The 21,116-nt window shown below is 43.2% G+C and overlaps 1 protein-coding gene across 2 annotated transcripts in view; it reads left to right on the top strand.

The window, feature by feature from the left end:
• Nucleotides 1-21,116, top strand: part of KCNH4 (potassium voltage-gated channel subfamily H member 4) — a 178,108-nt gene that overhangs the window by 124,231 nt on the left and 32,761 nt on the right. For both annotated transcript variants that reach the window (XM_083146903.1, XM_083146902.1), the window contains exons 2-5: nt 15,153-15,386; nt 15,608-15,739; nt 15,861-15,988; nt 20,645-20,888. In XM_083146903.1, coding sequence (XP_083003029.1) covers nt 15,153-15,386; nt 15,608-15,739; nt 15,861-15,988; nt 20,645-20,888 — 738 coding nt within the window. The remainder of the gene's footprint in view (nt 1-15,152; nt 15,387-15,607; nt 15,740-15,860; nt 15,989-20,644; nt 20,889-21,116) is intronic.

Below are 21,116 nucleotides of genomic sequence, written 5' to 3'. Positions count from 1 at the left end.
CCCGGCAGCATGATGAGGATGGGGAAGGAGGGGGGAGGCGGGGTCGGTTCTGGGCGGGGAGTGGCAGTGGGACTCTGATTGTAAGTGTCCCCAGCCGCAGATAGGGTAGCACAGTAGTTTATCTGCCTGCAGGAAGTTGGGTGCAAATGGATCCCCGGCCACTGCAGGCTACTTTGTAGGAAGCTTGTGCATAGAGTCCTGTCTGTCATTCTGGGACTGTGTGTGGGCGGAGTAAGAGGCTCTGATTGAGCCTTGACTCCGCCCAGCGTTATAGACACACTTCCAGAATGATTGACACATGTAGCTAAAAATATAAGAGGTAATAAAAATAAAAAATGTCACAGCTAGCGGCTTTTTTATTATACTATTAAATTGGCTATCATGAGAGCTTATAATTAATCAATAAAAATAATACAATTAGGCAGGGGGGGTGGGGGGTGCTGTTATTGTTTGCCCAGGGGCGCCCTCAACCCTACATCTGCCCCTGGCTATATGAATTACTCAGACAATTTAATGCATGTAAATATAAGCAAAAATACCATAAGTACTTATTTTCTCAATCTAATAAAATATAAATATAAATAAAAAGTATTCTTCTATGCAGAAGGCTGCCATTTTTCTGCTTGCGCTACTGCCAAGTTAGAGAGAAACAATATACAACACATGATGTAAAGTTTGTACGTTTAGGAGTGCTTAGTAATGAAGGGGATCGGGATTGTCTGCGCTGCACTGCCCGGGATTACTTCTACATTACCAGCATGGCTGCAATGTTGCAGGTGGGGAGGGGAAACTGACACTTCCCACGCTGTGCTGCTACTTGTATAAATTAGGAGAAAGAGAAGTTTTCTGATTCAGCCGCATCCCCTTTTAACCCCGCAGCCTTCATGATTAAAGTTACCATAACAACATGTTTACTGTAATGCTAGTTGATACATTTTTAGAAACCTGGCGATGGGCGTTGGATGAACCAGGGACTAATTTAACTTCACAAGATTTCTGAAGCCAAGATCAGTGATAAAAAGGCGCAGTCGTTTTTAACCCTTTAATTGATTTACATTCCTACATTTAATAGGGACTACGTAATAACCGGAACCGGATCACATTCGTAACACCGGACCAGACAGGCTCAAATCATCAAACTGTGCTATTCCAGAGCCTGTAGCAGCTGGGCCAGGGGTGCATGTCTGGGGGGGGGGGGGGTGGGGGGGTGTGTTGGTCAGGGGGGTGCTATGGCAGCTGTCACGTGGGATATTTGGTTGGAGAGATTACAAACTCTGTAATGACACTGTGTGAAGCCTGTCCGGTTCGGCTATCTGGGTTTTACCCATTCCCTATTTAATTGAATGTATCAGTCTCTCATTAATATGGCCTGTCTCTTAGAGGCCATCGTATAACATGGTGACATCGGGCACTGTGCTGCCTCTTCAGCCATCATATCGTTGAGCCCCAGGTGGTGGGTAGGTAATTAATAGCATCACCAGGTAACTATGGCACTACTTGGAGCATCCTGAGGAGCTGTACAGGTCCAAAAGTTCATTGCACAGCACTATTGAAGACATCACAATGTCTCTCCCCACACATTGTGAGAACTGGATGGAAGAACAGGGCAAGCTTCATCTGCGGTTAAGGAAAGTAGGTGTCATTCCCAGGGTATCCCTCCCTGTGTGACCCCACCAGCCAGCAACACCCTCTTTACTTCCACATTTACATGTACTGAGTCCACTACACAGCTATCCACCCTCACTGACGTTTCCCAGATTAGCAGAAGCTCTGGACATGAAGATACAGTATCTTCCATTAACGGCTATAATAAGAGCTACCTCATAAGAAAAGTCTAGTTTACCCTCATTGCCTTGTGCTGATTGCTGGCTAGCATAGTTGGCCACATTTGGTAGGACACAGGATTTAAGTAATGTTTTATCATTGAGAAGGATGTGTACTACAAATAAATGCAAAAGCATTCCAAAAATTTAAATAGGGGAGCGCACCAACTGCCATCCCTAACTGACTCACTGATGGTGGGTGTAGCTCTCCTATTTGAATTTTGAACTGTATCTGTGCTGGAGCTACCACTGGCCTGAAGGATGACATACAAGACAAAGTTTTTTGTACAGTCAGACATCATGACTTTGGTACAAAGAAACACCTCTGTATCTATCAATTCTTCTAGTCTTCGGCATTGTACGCACCAGTAAGTAGACTCTTGTGCCTAACTCAGAATGTGCTCTAAAATCAGTATGGGTGACATTTAGTAGGATGCGATTTACAGTAAGGTTCTGAAATTGCACCTTATCGCATTTTTCAAAATCATAATTTTTGGGAAGAATTCGACTATTTAATGAGGTCAATTTGCGGCAAAAAATATGATATGCTACAATTTTTAGTCACGAAAATGTGCAATTTTTAGTCATGAAAATGTGCAATTTTTAGTCATGAAAATGTGCAATTTTTAGTCATGAAACTGTGCGAATTTAAGGACATGTGCGATTTTGAAGACATGGAAATGTCCATTTTTTTGTGTAAAAAATGTTGTTTTTTGAAATGGCATGGGGTCCCCCCCCCTGAGCATAACCAGCCCCGGGTTTAAAGAGTCGGTCCCGGTTTCAAAACAATACTGGACAAACCGACTAGGGGTCCCCCGGATGTTTTAAAATCAGCACAAGGCTCAAGGGCCGGTCCTGGTTACCAAAATATGGGGGCCAAAATAACTAGGGTTCCCCAGTATTTTGGCAACCAGAACTGGGCCCAAACAGCCAATAGGATAATACCACAGCCGGGGGAAACTTATTACGTAAGTTCCCCATGCCAAAGCATTCAGCAGTGTGGCTGGTCAGCTCAGGCAGGGACTTCCCCCAATAAAGGCCCCCCCCAGGGTGCCCCCTGCCCAGGCTGAAGCCTAAGGCAGTCCCCGATGCCCCTTGGGTTGTGGGCATCGGGCTGATAAATGATTAAAAGTAGAATAAACAATTATGTATAGTTGTGGAACTACAAGTCCCAGCAAGCCCGCACCGCATGCAGAGACTTGGAGAACCATATCTCCCAGCATGCAGGACATTAAAGGGCCCACTGTGACTTGTAGTTCTACAACAGTACAAATAGCGAAAAAATACAGACACATAGGAACAGTAAAAGTTTATCACACACATAGCCCACTCATACTATACTCACCTACACTATCTTGACATGAAGACTCGGTCCCCTTGTCCAGTAGATTCCATGTGGGTTCCTGTTGAAATAAAACATACTCACATGTCAGCTTCTCTACTTCTCCTGGTCCCCACAATGCTGTAGACAAGAGGGACTTGTGTTTACATCTTTGGCTCCACCCACAGACCAGGAGTTAGGTCTGCCCACCTGCCAATTATGATCAGAGAAATCTTTTTAAAGACAGTTTTGAAATGACTCCTCCTTAATGCGACCAAAGTGGCGATAAAAAAACCATAGTTAAATTAGCTGATGATTTTCTAACAGTGATTGGTATAGAGCATGCATGTCCAAACTATGGCCCTCCAGCTGTTGTGAAACTACAAGTCCCATCATGCCTTGCCACAGTTTTGCTATTAGGGAATGCTAAAACTATGGCAAGGCATGCTGGGATGTGTAGTTTCACAACAGCTGGAGGGCCACAGTTTGGACATGCCTGGTATAGAGTAAGTACAGTAGTACATAGCAAGTGCAAGGGCGTTCGAAGCCCATTGCAAACTATAAACTTTAACGGGATAGTGCCCACTGAAGTAGAGTCCCTTATTCACATTACAACATACAGTACTGTCCCTTATTCATGTTACGACACAAAGTAGTGCCCCTTATTCACATTATGCCAAACAGTATTGTTCCTTCCACACATAATGCCCTCAGTAGTACTCCTTACACATAATGTGCACAATAGTAGCACCACTTACATACATAATGCCCACAGTAGTAGCTTCGCTTATAAACATCGAGAACAACGCAGTGGCTTCATAGACAGGGAGTAGTTTAAACATGATAGGCTGGGTGTGCAGCCTGAGGGTCATGTGACTCGGGGACCCTATCAGATCCTAGGTTTGGCTGGTTAGCTGGGAATTTTACCTCAGGAATGGGAGGAGTCTGCCTCTTTTTCCTGAGAAATCTCCCGCCCTCCCTCCCTCTTTATTCACGGCTTGTTGGGTGGGTAAAAATTTCGTCTTAAACGCATTAGCTGTAGGCGGGAAAGAACGGCTTGTTGATAGGTTGTAAGACTTTCACTAAGTTATGTTTGCTGCGTATTGGTTGGTTTCGGTGCGCTCGCCTCTCATTGGCTTAGGCCTTTCGCTGTATCACCCGCTCGGGGACAGCGTCCCCATCCGGCTGGGTGGGGTAGTCATGGTAGTAGGAGGAGTGGATACCGTGTTGAGTTAGGCCAACCTACGTATGCTAGTTTGGGGTGGAGTTTAGTTTAGTTAAATAGCCGTTCTTTTCTGGGCCACCATTAAATTAATTAAAATTAAATAAAACAAACATCAAAATTAGCTTAAAGAATTATAAATAAATTCAGCTAACAGTTTCTGCCAACCTAAGTCTCCGAGTCTTTATTTCTATTAGAGTGTTTAAGTTTGTTGACTATTAAGGTATACATGCCGAAGGGGCACACATCTGCCATTACAATGTTTAGAAAAATGGTGGGTATGCAGCGCTGATTGAAAATAAAAGCTGCAATTACATTGGATTGACTTTACAAAAGTACTTTTTTATATCTCATAAAAAGCACGGGGCTTTAATACACAATGGTAGGGGTATATCACATGAAAATACAATAAAATGGTTGTTTGCAAACATATAGAATCATTAATAAAAACGTGGTGAGGGGACCCTATTAAATGGGTTCTGTAGTCCACACTGACCGTTCCTGTTAATGCCTGGGAAATATTGGACACACTCTGTGTTATTTTTAGAGTGGTTATAATTACCAAATGGTGCTGTGGATTGTTCCTTTGTTTGGTCCAAATGTCCCTTTTATATCCAATTGTGGTGTGGCTTGCACCATTGGTGGTATTGGGTAAGCAATATGATTCTAGTCCATCCAGGCTGGTTCAAGCAGTTGGTTTGGAGTTAGAGATCCCTCTGGGACTGGTAGTCCTCCTCCACTGTGGTTTAGAGACCACCTTCTGACGTGTTTTGCTTGTAAAGCTTTCTCAAAGGAAGTATGGGAGTATAAATATGATGCCTATAGTAATAGCATTCCTTATAGCACATTATTCCACACACAGTAATGTGCTTCATAATACATTATGCCATACACAGGAGTATATTTCCTAAAGCTTCTAAAAATAAAAACAAGGGGATGTTGCCTATAGCAAAAAATCTGATTCTTGCAATCAATTTCTAGGATGCACTAGACTAGAGTAATGACAGACAGAAATCTGATTGGTTGCTATGAGCAACATCTCCTTTTCATTTTAAAAGCTTTCGTAAGTTTACTTATATGACGATGTCAACATTTCTGATGTCAGCATCCTGTAAATGATGACATTTTGCAGATGGCATTAATTATGTCAACATTTTAAGCATGTCAACATCACAAATGTCAACAGTCTGCTTTCAATATTCTTAATGACAACATTGTGAAAGTAGACATTGAGACTGTATATCGTTATAGAAGTGAGAGTGATTGCAGTACTTTGGGCCTAATTCAGTAAGCAGCAGTCGTATGCTGCTTAGCAAACTGCTTGACGCTGCATGCCGCCCATCTGTAACATGTGAGGGGATGTAAGCAAACACATCCCCTCACATTCAGCCAAAGTGAAGAGAAGTCATTTGATGGTCATTGGGCACTGCTCGCTAAGCAGCAAACAACTGCTTTTAGTGAGTGGTACTGAATTAGGCCCTCTGTGTAGAGAATCCAAGATCTCACAAGTGTAAAAGCAGCTCTCGCTATCAAACTTAATTGACAAATAATGCAAACAAAGAAGAAAAAAGAGTATGTGCCAGCGCTGGCTGTAATAATACAATGGTACACGGTTCTCAAGAAAAGTATAACAATTTATTAAGACATAAAAACAATAATATTAAAAATTGAATGCTAAAAAGGTGAATCAATTTGAAGCAATAGTCCAAGACAGTAGGTAAATTACCTCAGTGTAATATAATAATGGTTATCTTGATAACTGAAGCTGCTTGGATAAGTGTATAATGAAATTAGAGCTGTATATTACCATCCCATTTTTGTCTGGTCTTTGGTGGAAACCAGGATCTGTGACGAAATGTCCATAGAGAATGTCCTATAGTTTCAAGGACTCAGGATATCCCAGCAAAAGCAATCCATGCTGCTGTAAAATCCTCCATCCATCGATATCAAGTGACAAGTCCGCTCTCCCACAGTTGGTTCCCTTCAATATTTCCTGGATTCAAAAATCTTATGGGATACAGCTTTATTCCTAATCATCCAGCTACTATCCAAGAGGACACCACACTGGGATATCCTGAGTCCTTGAAACTATAGGACATTCTCTATGGACATTTCGTCACAGATCCTGGTTTCCACCAAAGACCAGACAAAAATGGGATGGTAATATACAGCTCTAATTTCATTATACACTTATCCAAGCAGCTTCAGTTATCAAGATAACCATTATTATATTACACTGAGGTAATTTACCTACTGTCTTGGACTATTGCTTCAAATTGATTCACCTTTTTAGCATTCAATTTTTAATATTATTGTTTTTATGTCTTAATAAATTGTTATACTTTTCTTGAGAACCGTGTACCATTGTATTATTACAGCCAGCGCTGGCACATACTCTTTTTTATTCCTTATATACCTTTGGGCCTGACAAACCCTTGTGCCAGCTGCTGTATGATAGCGCACCACACAACCTATTGTATATTGTTTTTTAAACAAAGAAGAAAGCTGTGTACAATAAAAACTTGAAAATAGTTGCAGCAATATCTAAGGTATAGTATGCTATAAACAGGGATGCAGTCAGCATCCCGACAGTCAGGATGCTGCATTCAGTATAATGATGCCGGTATCCTGACTGCCTTCAGAAGAACAACGCCGGTGTACCCCAAATGGATCAGGATGCTAACAATGGAGATCGGGTATCCTGAGCGGTGAGTATATGTGGCAGGTTAGGGTCATGCTGGGGATAGGGGGGCTTAGATTTAGGCACTAGTGAGGAATAGTTAAGGATAAACTGTGGAGAGAGGCAGGATAGGGTTAGCTGCAGGGATCAGGATGGTTAGGTTTAGGCCACGAGTGGCCCGCCGAGATGATTTAGGTGGCCCGCCAGTGAATTGTGTTTTTTAATGAAATGCCGTGCTGAAAAAAAAAAAATCCTTCCATGCACTGTCCCCTTAAAATCACTCCGCGCGCTGTCCCCTTAGCAGTGGGATGCGGCGGAGGTGGATGTGCTGGCTGGAGCGGGCGGGACTGTGCGTGGACATGCGCATTGTGTACTTCCTGACGCCGAGCACCCATCCCGCCTGTGCCCGTTCAGACAGCCGGGAGACTGGAGTGAGTGTGACAACCGCCGGTAGCCGCGCACCTGGCCCTGCCTGCTCCTTGGCTGTTAAGACAGCGAAGACAGCCGCCGCCAGCAGCAGCAGCCCTCTGAAGGAGACCTCTGCAAGGGACACTAAGGCAAGTGTCTCAGGAGAGGGTGATGTCGGCTAGCTACCGCGATGCTGACTATGGGGGAGGGGGGGCTGGCAGTGCAATGTGTCCCTGTGTATGGGGAGGGTGCTGACTATGGGGGAGGGGGGCTGGCAGTGCAATGTGGTGCTGACTAAGGGAGGGCTAGCATGGTGTGCAATGCAGTGCTGACTATGGAGGGCAATACTTGGGCATTTTATGAGGGACACTACTGGTGGCATTTTATGAGGGACACTACTGGTGGCATTTTGTGAGAGGCACTGCTGGGGGCATCATATGCATAAGCAGGAGTATTGGGGCCTTATAGTGCAAGGTGCAATGGGCATCATGGTATGAGGTATAATGTGCAATGGGCATCATGGTGTGTGGCATAATGTGTAATGGGCATCGTGGTGTGAGGCATAATGTGCAATGGGCATCATGGTGTGTGGCATAATGTGCAATGGGCATCACGGTGTGTGGCATAATGTGCAATGGGCATCACGTTGTGTGGCATAATGTGTAATGGGCATCATGGTGTAATGGGCCTTCATGTTTATATGTCACTGTGCGGCCTTTAGACAGCCAATATAAGCGTGGAAGAACAACAACCATTCCTGCGGTAACCAATGTCTGGTCATGCAGGTTGCAAAAGTGAGGTGTCAGGTAATTGTTTTCCTGCTAGTTCACGCTCTTATAATTAGACCACGCCCCTTATAATTAGGCCACACACCCTTTTTGGGAGCGCGTGCCTGCGGCGTGTGCAATTTCTTAAATACCAAATTATGTATGGGAGGCTGCATTTTTATTCTTTTCGCACTGGGACCCTAATTGTTTAGAAATAGCCCTGGTGCTGACTATATATTGGGGGCAGGGCTTATGTGTATGGGCAGCTGTGCAAACTATCTATGCGGGGGCTGTGCTGTCTATCTATTAAGAGCTGTGCTAAATACCACAGTAGAGCTTAGTGGCCCTCGGGCTTCATTGAATTTTTTTAATGTGGCCCACACTGTCTTAAAGGTTGAAGACCCCTGGTTTAGGCATTTAGAAGGGAGGAATTAGTTTTAAGCTTTGTGGTGGAGGGTTAGGATTAGGTGGTGGGGTGCGAAAGGTTAGGATCAGGCTGTTGGGGGAGGGGGGTTAGGGGTAGGCTGCTATAAGGGAGGGTTAGGGGGCAGGGAGAGGGTAAGTATACTTATCTGACTCCTGTTGGGGTTCCCTTGTTTTGGAAGCTGTTGTCAATTTTTAAGCGCTGGCATCCTGACTACTGGTCATCAAAATGTATCCCCATAAACGGTTACGTTCTTTTTTTGAACATTCATGCAAATAAGATTGCAGAAACACCAAATTCTTTTAGATAGTGGATGAGATGCTGTCCATTGTTGGGATGTATCAAGCATCAATTTTTTATGAGATGCATTCTGCCAATCGCCACATTCATATCAGCATTTAGTAATGCCGTCTGCATGAAGACATTCACAAGAGACAGCTGTTGAAGTAAGAGCTATCCTTTGTGATAATAGGACTTCCAGATTTGTGACCTGGTGACCTTTTTGCACATGCCTCCAATTTGATTCCTCTTAGCAGGGAGATGCAAAAGAAACCCATTGGCATCATTCTCCATCTTGTCCACCACATCCAAGCCCCGCATCTATCACATTCCAAGGCTTGGTGCATATGCGTTGGAACGCAGCTCTAGAAGATGGGCTGCAGCACAGTTTAAAATTTGAATAGGGTGGCTACACCCATTGTCAGTAAGTATGTTTTGAATCTGAGTTCATGCGGCTGCAACTGTGCTGCAGTCCTACCTCTGGAGCCGCAACTGGTTCAGATGCATTTTTAACCCTATCTTACCCTAATCTAGGTGCTTTTGCGCCATGCAGTTATTTAGTGCTGCCATTCTCTGAATCTTGGTCCCCGTGCAGTGGCGGATTCAGGGGGGGGGGGCACCCGGGCACGTGCCCCCCCTGTCATTTATTTTGTAGCTGAGGACCAGGGCTTTCCAACGAGCCCAGCCCCGTGTCTCTAGCCCCCCGGGAACCAGAGATATCGCCTGGCAAAGCTGTAAAGTTTTTTCCCCATAGGATAATATGGGACCCGTCAATTCCGACCCACACCCGGTTCCGACGGGTGCCAGTCCCCCCCACGACATCACAGAAGCTTGTGATTGATCTCATTTAATTCCAAATCGCTGGGCCTTCAATATGATATCAGGCTGGTCCATATTGGTCATTCGGTTCCAGAGTTATTGCGTGTAAACCGATTGTTTTATTTTTGAAATGTAATTTCATGGCTGTTCATGTTCTTTGAGGGCAGATTACTCTGGAACCAAACGTTCCAGTTTCACTGGACTAAAATCATTCAAAGCCCACTCAAATGTTCTTCAATATGATACTTGTCTCATGTAAATGGGTCCGTTGATTCTGAAGATATAGCTGGTTAAATGAGATAACTGGTTAAAGGGGAGGAGGGGTGGTTTTCTCTCCCCCTCACACCAGAAAATGCAGGGACTAGGCTGGTGTAAAAGGGGCCAACCTGGGAATGCATTTTCTGGTGTGAAAGGGGTATTATTTCAATTAGCCGGGACCTGCAGTGCTCTGAATACAGCCAGGCTCTGCCACTGTCAGTGGCTATCACTTCTGCATGGCGGCTGTCCCCCATTTACCGCGAGCATGTATCCCCCTTGGCAATGAGCATGTAATCCCATATGGCAACGGGTATGGAACCTCTGGCAATGAGCATGGAACCCTTGGCAATGAGCATGTAGATAAGCAGCACTTATGTAGCATAATTTTCAATAGGCATTATGGTGTTTGGCATAATACATAATGGACATAATGGCGTGTAATTTAACGTGTAATGGACATTATGGTGTAAATGTTTAATGCGTGCCTTTGGTGGACAATGTCCCTGTTTATGAAGCGTATTATGAATTTTGTCTTAATCTGTGTGGCATTATGTGAATTCTGCCTCAATCCGTGTGGCATTATGTGAATTTTGGCTCAATCCAGGTGGCATTATGTGAATTTTGGCTCAATCCATGTGGCATTATGTGAATTTTGGCTCAATCCATATGGCATTTTATGAATTTGGCTCAATCCGTGTGGCATTATGCGAATATTGACACAATCCATGTGGCATTATGTGAATTTTGGCTCATTCCAATTGGCATTATGTGAATTTTGGCTGAATCCGTGTGTTATTATGTAAATTTTGGCTCAATCCATGTGGCATTATGTGAATTTTGACACAATCCATGTGGCATTATGTGAATTTTGACACAATCCATGTGGCATTATGTGAATTTTGGCTCATTCCATTTGGCATCATGTGTAAGGGGCAAGTATAATGGGGTCTAGTATTTTGTTGCATAATGTGTAGAAGTTGTATATGGTGTTGTACACTACACTCAAGGACATGCCCCCTGTTGAGTGGCCACACCCCCTTTCCCGGAGCGCGCCCAACTACATCCTTCACTTTTGTTGCCATGGTGGGCCTGCGTACTTTAAATGCCAGGGCCTATTTTTAATCCCATTCCCACCCTCTCTCTGCCGCTCTCTTAGCATGTACACTGGCACCACTAACACCGCCCTCCCCCACCTAAGCCCTCTTTTATCATGGTGCCCCCCCCTGTCATTTTATCCTGGATCCGCCCCTGTCCCCGTGTGACATATTCTATGAATCCTGGGCTAAATAAAGATGCAGGAGTGGCTGCGTGGTGTAAAATACAATGAAAGTTGCCACAATGCATACTGCGGTCAAGCTGATAATAGGAGGTTGGGCTTCATAGTCTCTCTCTGTACTAGCCGCAGGGAGGCTTACTTCCGCCAACTGGACTGTGTCGTATTTGGACACAGTATATGTTGAACAGAGACAGTGGTCATGAAATCTGCTGACTGTTGCATTTGTTGAATTTCAATTCACCCTGGCCAGTTCAAACCTCTGGTTGAGCAGACCTATCAGCTCCCTGCTCAGGACAGCAACACACTGGTATCAAGGAGAGCGCCTCTCAATCATGGCACTTCCCTGCATTGCATCGCTTTTCTGAGCCTGTAGTAGCATCACAAACCAATAGCTTCCCCAGTCAAACTTTAGTTTAAAGCATTGGTTTTTAAGCCATGTTCCTGCAGCAAATGTTATTAAATAATACTATTATATGACACATTGTCAAGAAAATGACTAGTCAGAGAAGAGATATTTGAGGATATAAGGAACAAAGGCGTAGACTGGGCATTCAGTCAGTGGATAGACATTGTCGAGGTCAAGTCACTAGATCATCCACTAATGGTCGACAGTGACTAGGTTGACACCTAAAAAGGGTCGACATACCTTAGTTTGACACTGCCAAAAGGTCAACACAAGCAAATGGATGACATAGGTGACAGTCAAATGGTTTTTCATGAGTTTTTTCAGAATTTTTAAAAAATATGTTTTTTTCATATTTTACTATCCAAGTGGACATAGACTTGGTACATAATAATGTGCCACGCGCAGGGGGGGGGGGGGGTACCATGCCCGGAGCACAGCAAGCCATGCAAAGGGGCGTGGTACATATACATGGTGTTCATGTCGACGTACGATTACATAGACCCCAAAAACCCATGAAAAACGCATGTCGACATTTTTCACTGTTAACCTTGACCATGTCGACCTAAGGTATTTCCACCCTTTAAGGCAGTGTTGACCTAAGGTATGTTGGCACTGTAGACCTAGTCACTGTCAACCATTAGTTGGACAAACTAGTGACTGTAAACCTGGACATTGTCTATCAACTATATCTGGGGTAGCCAACCCTAGTCCTCGAGAGCTACCAACAGTGCATGTTTTGCAGGTCTCCTCACAGAATCATAAGTGAGCTAATTAGCTCCATCTGTGGATCTTTTAAAATGTGTCAGTGATTAATGAGTGCAGCTGTGCAGCAGCTAGGTTGTCTGGAAAATATGAACGGTAGCTCTCGAGGGCTAGGGTTGGCTACCACTGAACTATATCATAACCATAGACAGCGTACAAGATAACTGCAAGTATGATTATTACACTACATGGCCACTTATTGTTGTTAATGGGGAAAGTTCTGTTACAAATTTGAATTACACCAGCAAGAAAAGCCCTCCCATACAGGGGCATACATTTATCCCAGTTCCCTGGAAGCAAAATGGAGTTTGATGCTCCCTCTCTTAAAAAAGTATGGTGTTTGTGATGTATGTATATATGCGTGTATATATTGTAACACTTTAGGGGAACCAGATACCATTTCCTGGGGTAGACGGCAGCAAGCAGCAGCTGAGAAATCATACAAGTCCAGTCTTTATGGTACTACTGGCCACAACCAGTTTTATTAAGCAGAAAATTAAATAAACATCATAAGAAAATACCTTGCCTTTCTGGCACTAACTAAACACAAGATGCTCCTAACTGTCTCTAAACAAAAACACAAACACTGGACGGCTCACTTGTATAAGGACGCTTGTTTCTCTTACAGAGTTTCCCCAGGCAGTCTGCACACACTGATCAGGCTAGCAGCCCTATAAGGCTCTTGTACAGCTGAAAGCCCTGATTAGTCCTCTGTGAGGCCAAATACCTGAACTGGGCCTTATCCAGCTTTTCCAACAACTGAAAAATTTTGAACAAAACAAAAAATTTCATGGAAGTTTTCCTGTTTCTAAAAGACAAGAACCTGGGACAAACATACCTGCCCTCAAACACTATTCTAGTGTTCTAGTCACAATATTTATCTATCTATATGTATATATATATATATATATATATATATATATATATACAATATTCTGTGGGAAACGCACACTTTCCAATGTAATTCAGGCAGGGGTTCAAGGTCTGAACAAATAGATATAGTAAGCCAGCCAGAGAGACCCTCAGTCTCCTGGAACGACAGGACCAGCACACCCTTATATTAGATGCATATATATATATACAGGAAGAGTGAAGGCACTCAGAGTTCCTTTAGTACACCTCGCCCGGGTGCTGAAATAGTCGGAGGACATCCGAATAATAGCGAAAGAATGGAAAAAACAGCACTCTCGGGACTTTCAACAAGCAGTAAATAAAGCTAGGACACGGCGGTCTCTTAAGCAACGTTTCGTGCTTTAATGCTCGTCATCAGGCTATATATATATATATATATATATATATATATATAAAGAATACAGAGAATACCAGGCGCAATGTCCACTGGTTTGCATGAGATGCAGGTCCAATTAATATAACCCAACGATGAGTGCAGCTTTTTTCGCCAAAGACCCTCACCACGAGTCGGTATGTGTATTTGCAAAAGAAGAAGGGATATACAGTATAGATAAATAGATAGATCTATTTAGATAGATAGATATAGATATGCCTAAACACACAGAACTATATAGATAGCTTAGAATCCGCATTCATTAGTGGGTCCCATTTTGTTTGCTGCAGCACAGGCTGAGCGATACCAGACAGGAACTGTCCTGCTCCCTATTACATGTGTTAGCAGGGCTCTGGGATTGAGCAAAAAATGCACCAGCAGTGGGTGCACTGGAGAGGTCCACTGGAAGAGCAGTGATTACTTTTAGATCCTGCACAGGTGCTGCTCTGCATGCAGGTGCTCCTTAAGGGCTTGTCGTCTGTAGGCGGGCGACTCCATTGCCACTTGGATTGTTTCTGCAGCAAGGCGGGCTTTGCTGGGATAGTATGCAATATATCCTGCTGCCCGGGACTTTTCCGAGAGGAGAAATTGCCCTATATTTGTGGTCCTTAAAGCCAGCAAAACCTGCATGATAGAGCAACTGACCACAAAGTGTGGACAAGTGCCATCTCCAATCGCTGACTGGAGTCAAACGAATGAATGTTAAAGAGGTTTTCGGACTGTGAATGATCATCATTCAGGACCATATACTGAATGTTATTTAGAACAGACATTTCATAAGATGATCTGCATGACTAGCATTAAATATGGCCAGCTTTAGTTATAACATGTTCTCCACAGTCATATTAAAAAGAGATAGCAGCAGAACAAAGATTTAGCCCTTTATACCTCAATCTTTATTACATTTATGCTACTGTATAATAACAAAGAAGGTTTGGTGGAATGTGCAGAAGTAGTTAGCAGCTTGACCTGGAGGTGCCCTCCTCTGACCTCAGATTTTATTGAATGATTTCTACTTATTATGCACAGTAGTTTAAATTGTATATTTTGTTCAAATGTCTATCGAAAAACCCCTCTTAAACGAAACAATAAGCCAAATATAATGCTAATCATTATTTGAAGAAGGATTTTATTTTTAATACACTTGAGACATACTTTTTGTTCTTGTGGATATGTCATTCTGTGAAATTGAGAAAAAGCTAAGGAAATAATTAAATAAAGATTACCATTTAAATAGCAAAATTATATTTAACTTTAGTCGTTCAAGGAAATTAACTGGAAATTAACAAGTCTGGTTTAGCATTTAATCCTTTAACCCTTTAAAATGTTTTGGTCAATGATCTTTGGCTTAAACAACCTGTTCTACCACCTAGTAACTATTAGTATGTCTTATTATTTTCTTGTCTGTTTTTTGTCCCACAGACAGTAATTTTCTGTTGGGTAATGCCCAAGTTCAACATGGCTTCCCTATTGTCTACTGCTCCGATGGCTTCTGTGATCTCACAGGTTTTGGCCGCACAGAGGTCATGCAAAAGAACTGTAGCTGCCGTTTTCTATATGGGGTGGAGACCAGTGAGACCGTTCTTCAGGGTATCCAAACAGCATTGGATGAGAAACAGGAGTACCAGGCAGAGGTGTGCTTCTACAAGAAAGATGGTAAGTTTATTTATTTTTACCACAGTCTTGTTACTTGACTATTGGTCATGTGTAGTGTCTTTGCACTATGAAAAAGTAACTTATAGCTCACATGGTTATTTTTTTTCCCTTAACATTTTTATTGAGTGCAGTGCATAACAATATGAATACACATTGTTATTTTTTAATGTATGTAGATAATCATAGATATGTTAACCTCACAAAAGTCTTTTTACGAGCAGGAGAACTCTTCTGGTGTCTCTTGGACCTTGTGCCCATCAAAAATGAAAAAGGAGACGTGGTCCTCTTTCTTTTCTCATTCAAGGATGTAACTGAGCACAGGATGAGAGCCCCACATGGTGAGAAGAAAGATGGTGAGTACATGGGCAAAAGCTGAAAGCTTTGAGAACTAGATACTTCCCTAGTATGGAAGGCACAATACTGATATGTTTTAGTATAGCTCAGTGTTTTATTCCAAATTCCTCCTTTTTTCAGAAAAGCAGAGGAACCGTCGTCCTGGTGCTTCACATTTCAGCTCAGCAAGAAGACAAAGTCGGACTATGCTTTGCCACTTAACTGGTCAAGTCTCTGGACAAAACAAGAGTGATATTAAACTCAATAATGTAAGCTTTCACTCTAGATATAATGCAGTAAAGATGAAGAATCGACATGTTGGGAGGATGAGACATTGAGATCTATTATATTGGCCATTGATCATATCTTACTGAAAACATAACTTGAAAAATCTATTAGATATTTTTGGGGAGATGCATCAAGATGTCTTAAAAGTGAAGAGGACAAGCTTCTCCACAACACAACGCAGCATAACTATATGCTTTTTTCTAATAGGAAGGGGGTGTTTAGTGTTAATCTGGTGGAAGGAACAAGGGGGTGAAAGGGAAAAGGTGATTCAGAATGAATGGGTTAAATGTTGTATTGTTGGATAAAAAGAGTGTGTTTCAAAGGATCAGGTTGTAGGAGAAGGATGACACTAGGATAATGGAAAGGTGGAGCTAGAGTTGGGAATAAATGTTAAGGTCCCTAATATATTTATTATGAAATGTGTTCATTCTTTTAAATATAATCCTCAATCTGTTGGGTTAAGGGTGAAGCATTTTTATGTATCACCTCACAGATTTTTCAGTGGACCCGACATCATGCTGACCAAGAGGCCGATCCACTTAAGTATACATACTTACTGATTGACCGCTTCATATGATGGCCCCAGGGCCGGATTAAGATCTGTGGGGGCCCTGGAAAACAAAAGGTCTGTGCCCCCCCCCCCCAGATGGAGGCAGCCAAACACCCCTTCCCCCATGGAGACAGGTCGGCCCCCCTGGACAGTGGCAGTCCCCCCCTCCCCTGGTACCTTGCCAGTGCGGGGGTCTGGGTAGCGGGGTCCATGCAGCGCTGGGGAGGCAGTGTGATCCCTACGGCAGATTGGCAGTCAGCGGCGGGGTCCCTGCCACGGATGGGAACTAGTAGCGCTACTAGTTCCCATCTGCCACAGAGACCCCACCGCTGACTTCCCATCCACCGCAGGGATCCCGCCGCTGACTTCCCATCTGCCACAGTGACCCCGCTGCCTCCCCAGCGCTGCATGGATCCCCGTGCTGGGCAGATACCAGGGGAGGGGGGGGGGACTGATGTCCCCAGGGCTGGTTACCTCCAGTGCATTTCATACAAGTTGTACAAGTATGTTATTGCAATTCAGATACAGCATTCCTATTTTTTTATGCAGAATTTAATGGGGTTTTTTTCCATAAACAATGCGGGTGGGGGTACAGAAAGAAGAAAAAGGGAGGGGGAATGGGACATGGCAATAATTAAACAGTAGCAAATTGAATACTTAAGTTTTTATGTACAGAAAGTGTATAAAGTGGAACATAGAGAAGCATAGTGGTGATAAAGATAACGTGCAACATAAAACAACAATAGAGGTTGCACAAATATCTTATCACAGGATAAAAAAGTCGAAAGGTATTATGGGCAGGTATAGGAAAGCAACAATGCAGCAGAGGCAGATGAAGCTCAGGAGGGTGCATTGGTGGAAGCAATTTACAGAACAGAAAAAAATGTTTAACTATGAGATGTAGATTTAAAAAAAAAAAAAACATATGGGCCAGCCAAGCATTCTAGACTTTGGAAAAATAAGAGCGACAATCATGTACTGTAGTATTCTAGTAATGTGCCAGGGGGGCATCAAGAGAGGAGGAGGGGGTCATGTCTAATCTCCATCTGGCCACCCTACTGTCTAGCCAACAGATTGGGCTTTCTAAAATATTAAGGCGAACATGTTTTGCATACTATGTTTTACACAGCGCCATTGCTGGCTCCTTGCAGCAATCTTCCTGCTGACTTCCTACATGTGTTTCATCAAAGTCTGGCATTCTTAAGAAAGTTTGAACAACCTCAGCCACCCCGTTCGCTAGGATAAGTGTGGCGTGCACATGAGTTGCTTTCACACATAGCATGAAACTGCATTAACATAAACTATTTGAATTTATTATGTGGACACACATGCAGTGATCTTTGCACTATATATTATTGCTACTGTCCTGTTGTGTCTTGGTATTGCTTATTAAAACATTGTTTTATATGGAATCTATTCTTAAATGTGCATACGTACTTTGATTAGGAGTTTGGTTACAGGAGACCTAAAACAACAGCATTGAATTTACCATTTTCATTCTTATTGGTGAAGCAATAACTGATACATGTGTTTATCCTTGGGTGCTCCATGTATGCCATCATACTAAGAGTGATGTTGGCATTCTGTGCTAGAGAAAGCAGAGGGGGGGGGGGGGAGAGAGTTTTCAGCTAACAGATGTTGTATTCCTGGTGCTTCGCTAAATAACCTTCGGCAGATCCTATCAGTCTCTCCATTAACCTCTGTTCTCTAATCTGGCTCGGCCAGTCTGTTTTGATAAGGCTGCTCTGTGCAGTACAGTAATGACAAATTTTGTGCCTTTGTACAGTGAGATGTGTCTTCTGAAAAAACCTGACCTAATCAGATTAGAGCAGAAAGTGTAACAGATAAGCAGGATTATGTTACTGAATGGGCCAGATCAAAGGAGCAATCTGATTGGCCAGTAGGGGAATTCATATCAGGCTAGGCTGACAATGTGACAGGCAGATGGCAAAGTGTAAAAAAACAGAGCTTTTTATTCATTTATTTATTTATTTATAAATGTGATAGAAAAGCGTCAGCTAGTGGGTCTTTGGCCTATACTACCTAAAATATGTTTTCCTTGAATGAACACAACACCATTTATTAAGCAAACTGTGTGTCACACATTTGCTTCCAAGCCCTGTTACATCACATGCGACTGGTATTTCTCGGGCCTAAGGGCTCCCATGGGCAGTCATTGACATCCATAAGTCTACTGTGTTGTCAATCAGTGGGATGGTTGGAATGTCTCCTGCTTCTTCTTTCATGTCAGTGGTACATAGGCCCGGTCATCTTCAATCCTATCAATTGACCCTCCATTCTTCCATCACAAGCTGCTTTGGGATCAGTTGACTGTAGAATCCTATCAGGCCAGTGGCACCTTATTTAAGACTTCTCTTCAGTATAGACCAGTGCCAGGACATCTTCACTCCTGTGCAGGGCTTCCGAGAGGTATGCTGGGCCCTGGTAACATTTCTGGGGCGTGGCCTAAGCGCTGGAGGTGTGGCCACCCCCCATGCTGAGGGCACGCACCAAAATGTTTCCAAGCTGGCGAAAAAACGCTAATGTCGGGGGGGGGGGGAGTTATTGTCCCCACCTCCTCCTCCTCAGCAGCAGCGCACACCTTCAGCATGTGCTGTGCTGACAGCACAAGCTGTAGAGGTCTGTACTGCTGCTGCCCGGGAGGGATGGAGGGGGGATTCGGACCAGGGCCCCCCTCCGGGCCCCTCCAGCAAGCCCGGGCCCGGGTAATTAGTATTAGTGCCGCTGAAGAGGATCCTGAAGCCGCCTTGGATGCTGGGGGACGTGGTAAGTATGAAAAAAGGAGCAGGGGGGGGAGGGGCAAACAAAACTCAATTTTCAAGGAATCCTTAAAGATTTGTACTGACCTTACCATCAATCCCTATTTGCATGTAAAGGTATTTTTAGACTTGATCTGTTACCACACATCACAAATGCTATATAGGAATTAATGTAAAATGTAGAGAAACAATCTCTATGTTGAAATACTCTTATGCAAATAGGGATTGATTGTAAGGTCAGTACAAATCTTTTAGGATTCCTAGAAAGTGGAGATAAATACTATTGGATATAAAGATACCTTTACACGAATATAGAGACCAGAATCAAGGTCAGTGGGGTCCCAAAGAGAGGTCCACAGAGGACGCCCGACATTAACAACTGTCCATTTTAAACAGCGCTAGTGGGATCCCACTATGTGTTGATTACATCAAAGCTGACTCACTTATCCACTCTTTTCACTGCTTCATGAATGACACCTTAGATAGTCTTGTTTCCTAGATCAGGTTTGTCATCATTTTAAAACCTCTGTTTTGGAGTTTGGGGATGGTAGGCCACTGCCAACTATGTCATGATGAGTAGGCAGGAATTAATTATGTGACTTGTGAAAAACAACTTACCATACAGCAAGTAATTCTGTGATACACAGAACATTGGATTCTGCCAAGCACTTCTCTGACTGACTTGGCTCAAGGAGATAAGGGATCATCAACTATTTTGGGGCATCTGGAACTAGAGATGGGCAATTGTTTAGGTCAGGTGACAGGGATGTTTAGCTATAAATACTACTAACCAGTACTAATTCCCAGACAGTCATGGAAGTCAAAGCAATATGTAAAAATTTGTTTTCCTGTGCGCAAATATCTACACTGATGGCTGCTGTGATGAACACTTGGAGCCTTCACCACAAAACTCCACAAGATTCATAACATGCACAAAATATTTGTGTTTATCCTTCCATAGTCATTGAAGTCAGATAGTAGCAACTAGAGTTTAGGTGTAATGACTGTCATAGCAATTTATGTTGTTTAAGTGCTAAAAAAGACATTTCTTAAAAAGACATTTCCATACAAGTGCTTTCACTGCACTAGTTTTTGTTTGAAGCCTGCTGGAACTTTCAGTTCCACTGTCTCTGTCAAACTACGGATTTCTTAAGGGTGTTTTAAAACCAGCTGAGCACTAACATTCATTGTTTACTGGAGATTACATACTCCTTAAATTGTAGACATTTTATTGTAACGAGAATGTTTTCATTTGAGATTGCTTTGACCATTCTTGTAACCATCATTCTCTTCTCTTCTGTCACCAGAACCTCTTAGATAACAAGCCTTCCCTACCTGAGTACAAAGTAGCGTCTGTCCAGAAACCTCGCTTCATCCTTCTTCATTACAGCATCTTCAAAGCCCTCTGGGACTGGCTTATCCTCTTAGCCACCTTTTACGTGGCTGTCACCGTTCCGTACAATGTCTGCTTCACAGGCCATGATGACAGCGTCTCTGCAGCGCGAAGCACAATAGTCAGTGACATTGCTGTGGAAATGCTGTTTATTTTAGGTAAGCAAGTAAGCAGAGGACCAAACAGCCTTCTTGACAGGTACCACAGGGAGACAACTCAAAAAGGAAATGGTACAATCTGAAATAGAAGTCTTTAGATATGATGTCAGGCAGCTACTATACCAAATAAATACAGCAACAGCAGTAATGCAAAATTGGCAGCACATAGTGGTGATGTTCCCTACCCAAGAGGTTGTCCACCTTTATAATGAATCCCCATCTTTAATA

Source organism: Crinia signifera, chromosome 6, assembly GCF_055691185.1.
Source record: "Crinia signifera chromosome 6, ASM5569118v1, whole genome shotgun sequence".
Classification (NCBI taxonomy): domain Eukaryota; kingdom Metazoa; phylum Chordata; class Amphibia; order Anura; family Myobatrachidae; genus Crinia; species Crinia signifera.
This window is presented reverse-complemented; position numbering and strand designations above follow the sequence as displayed.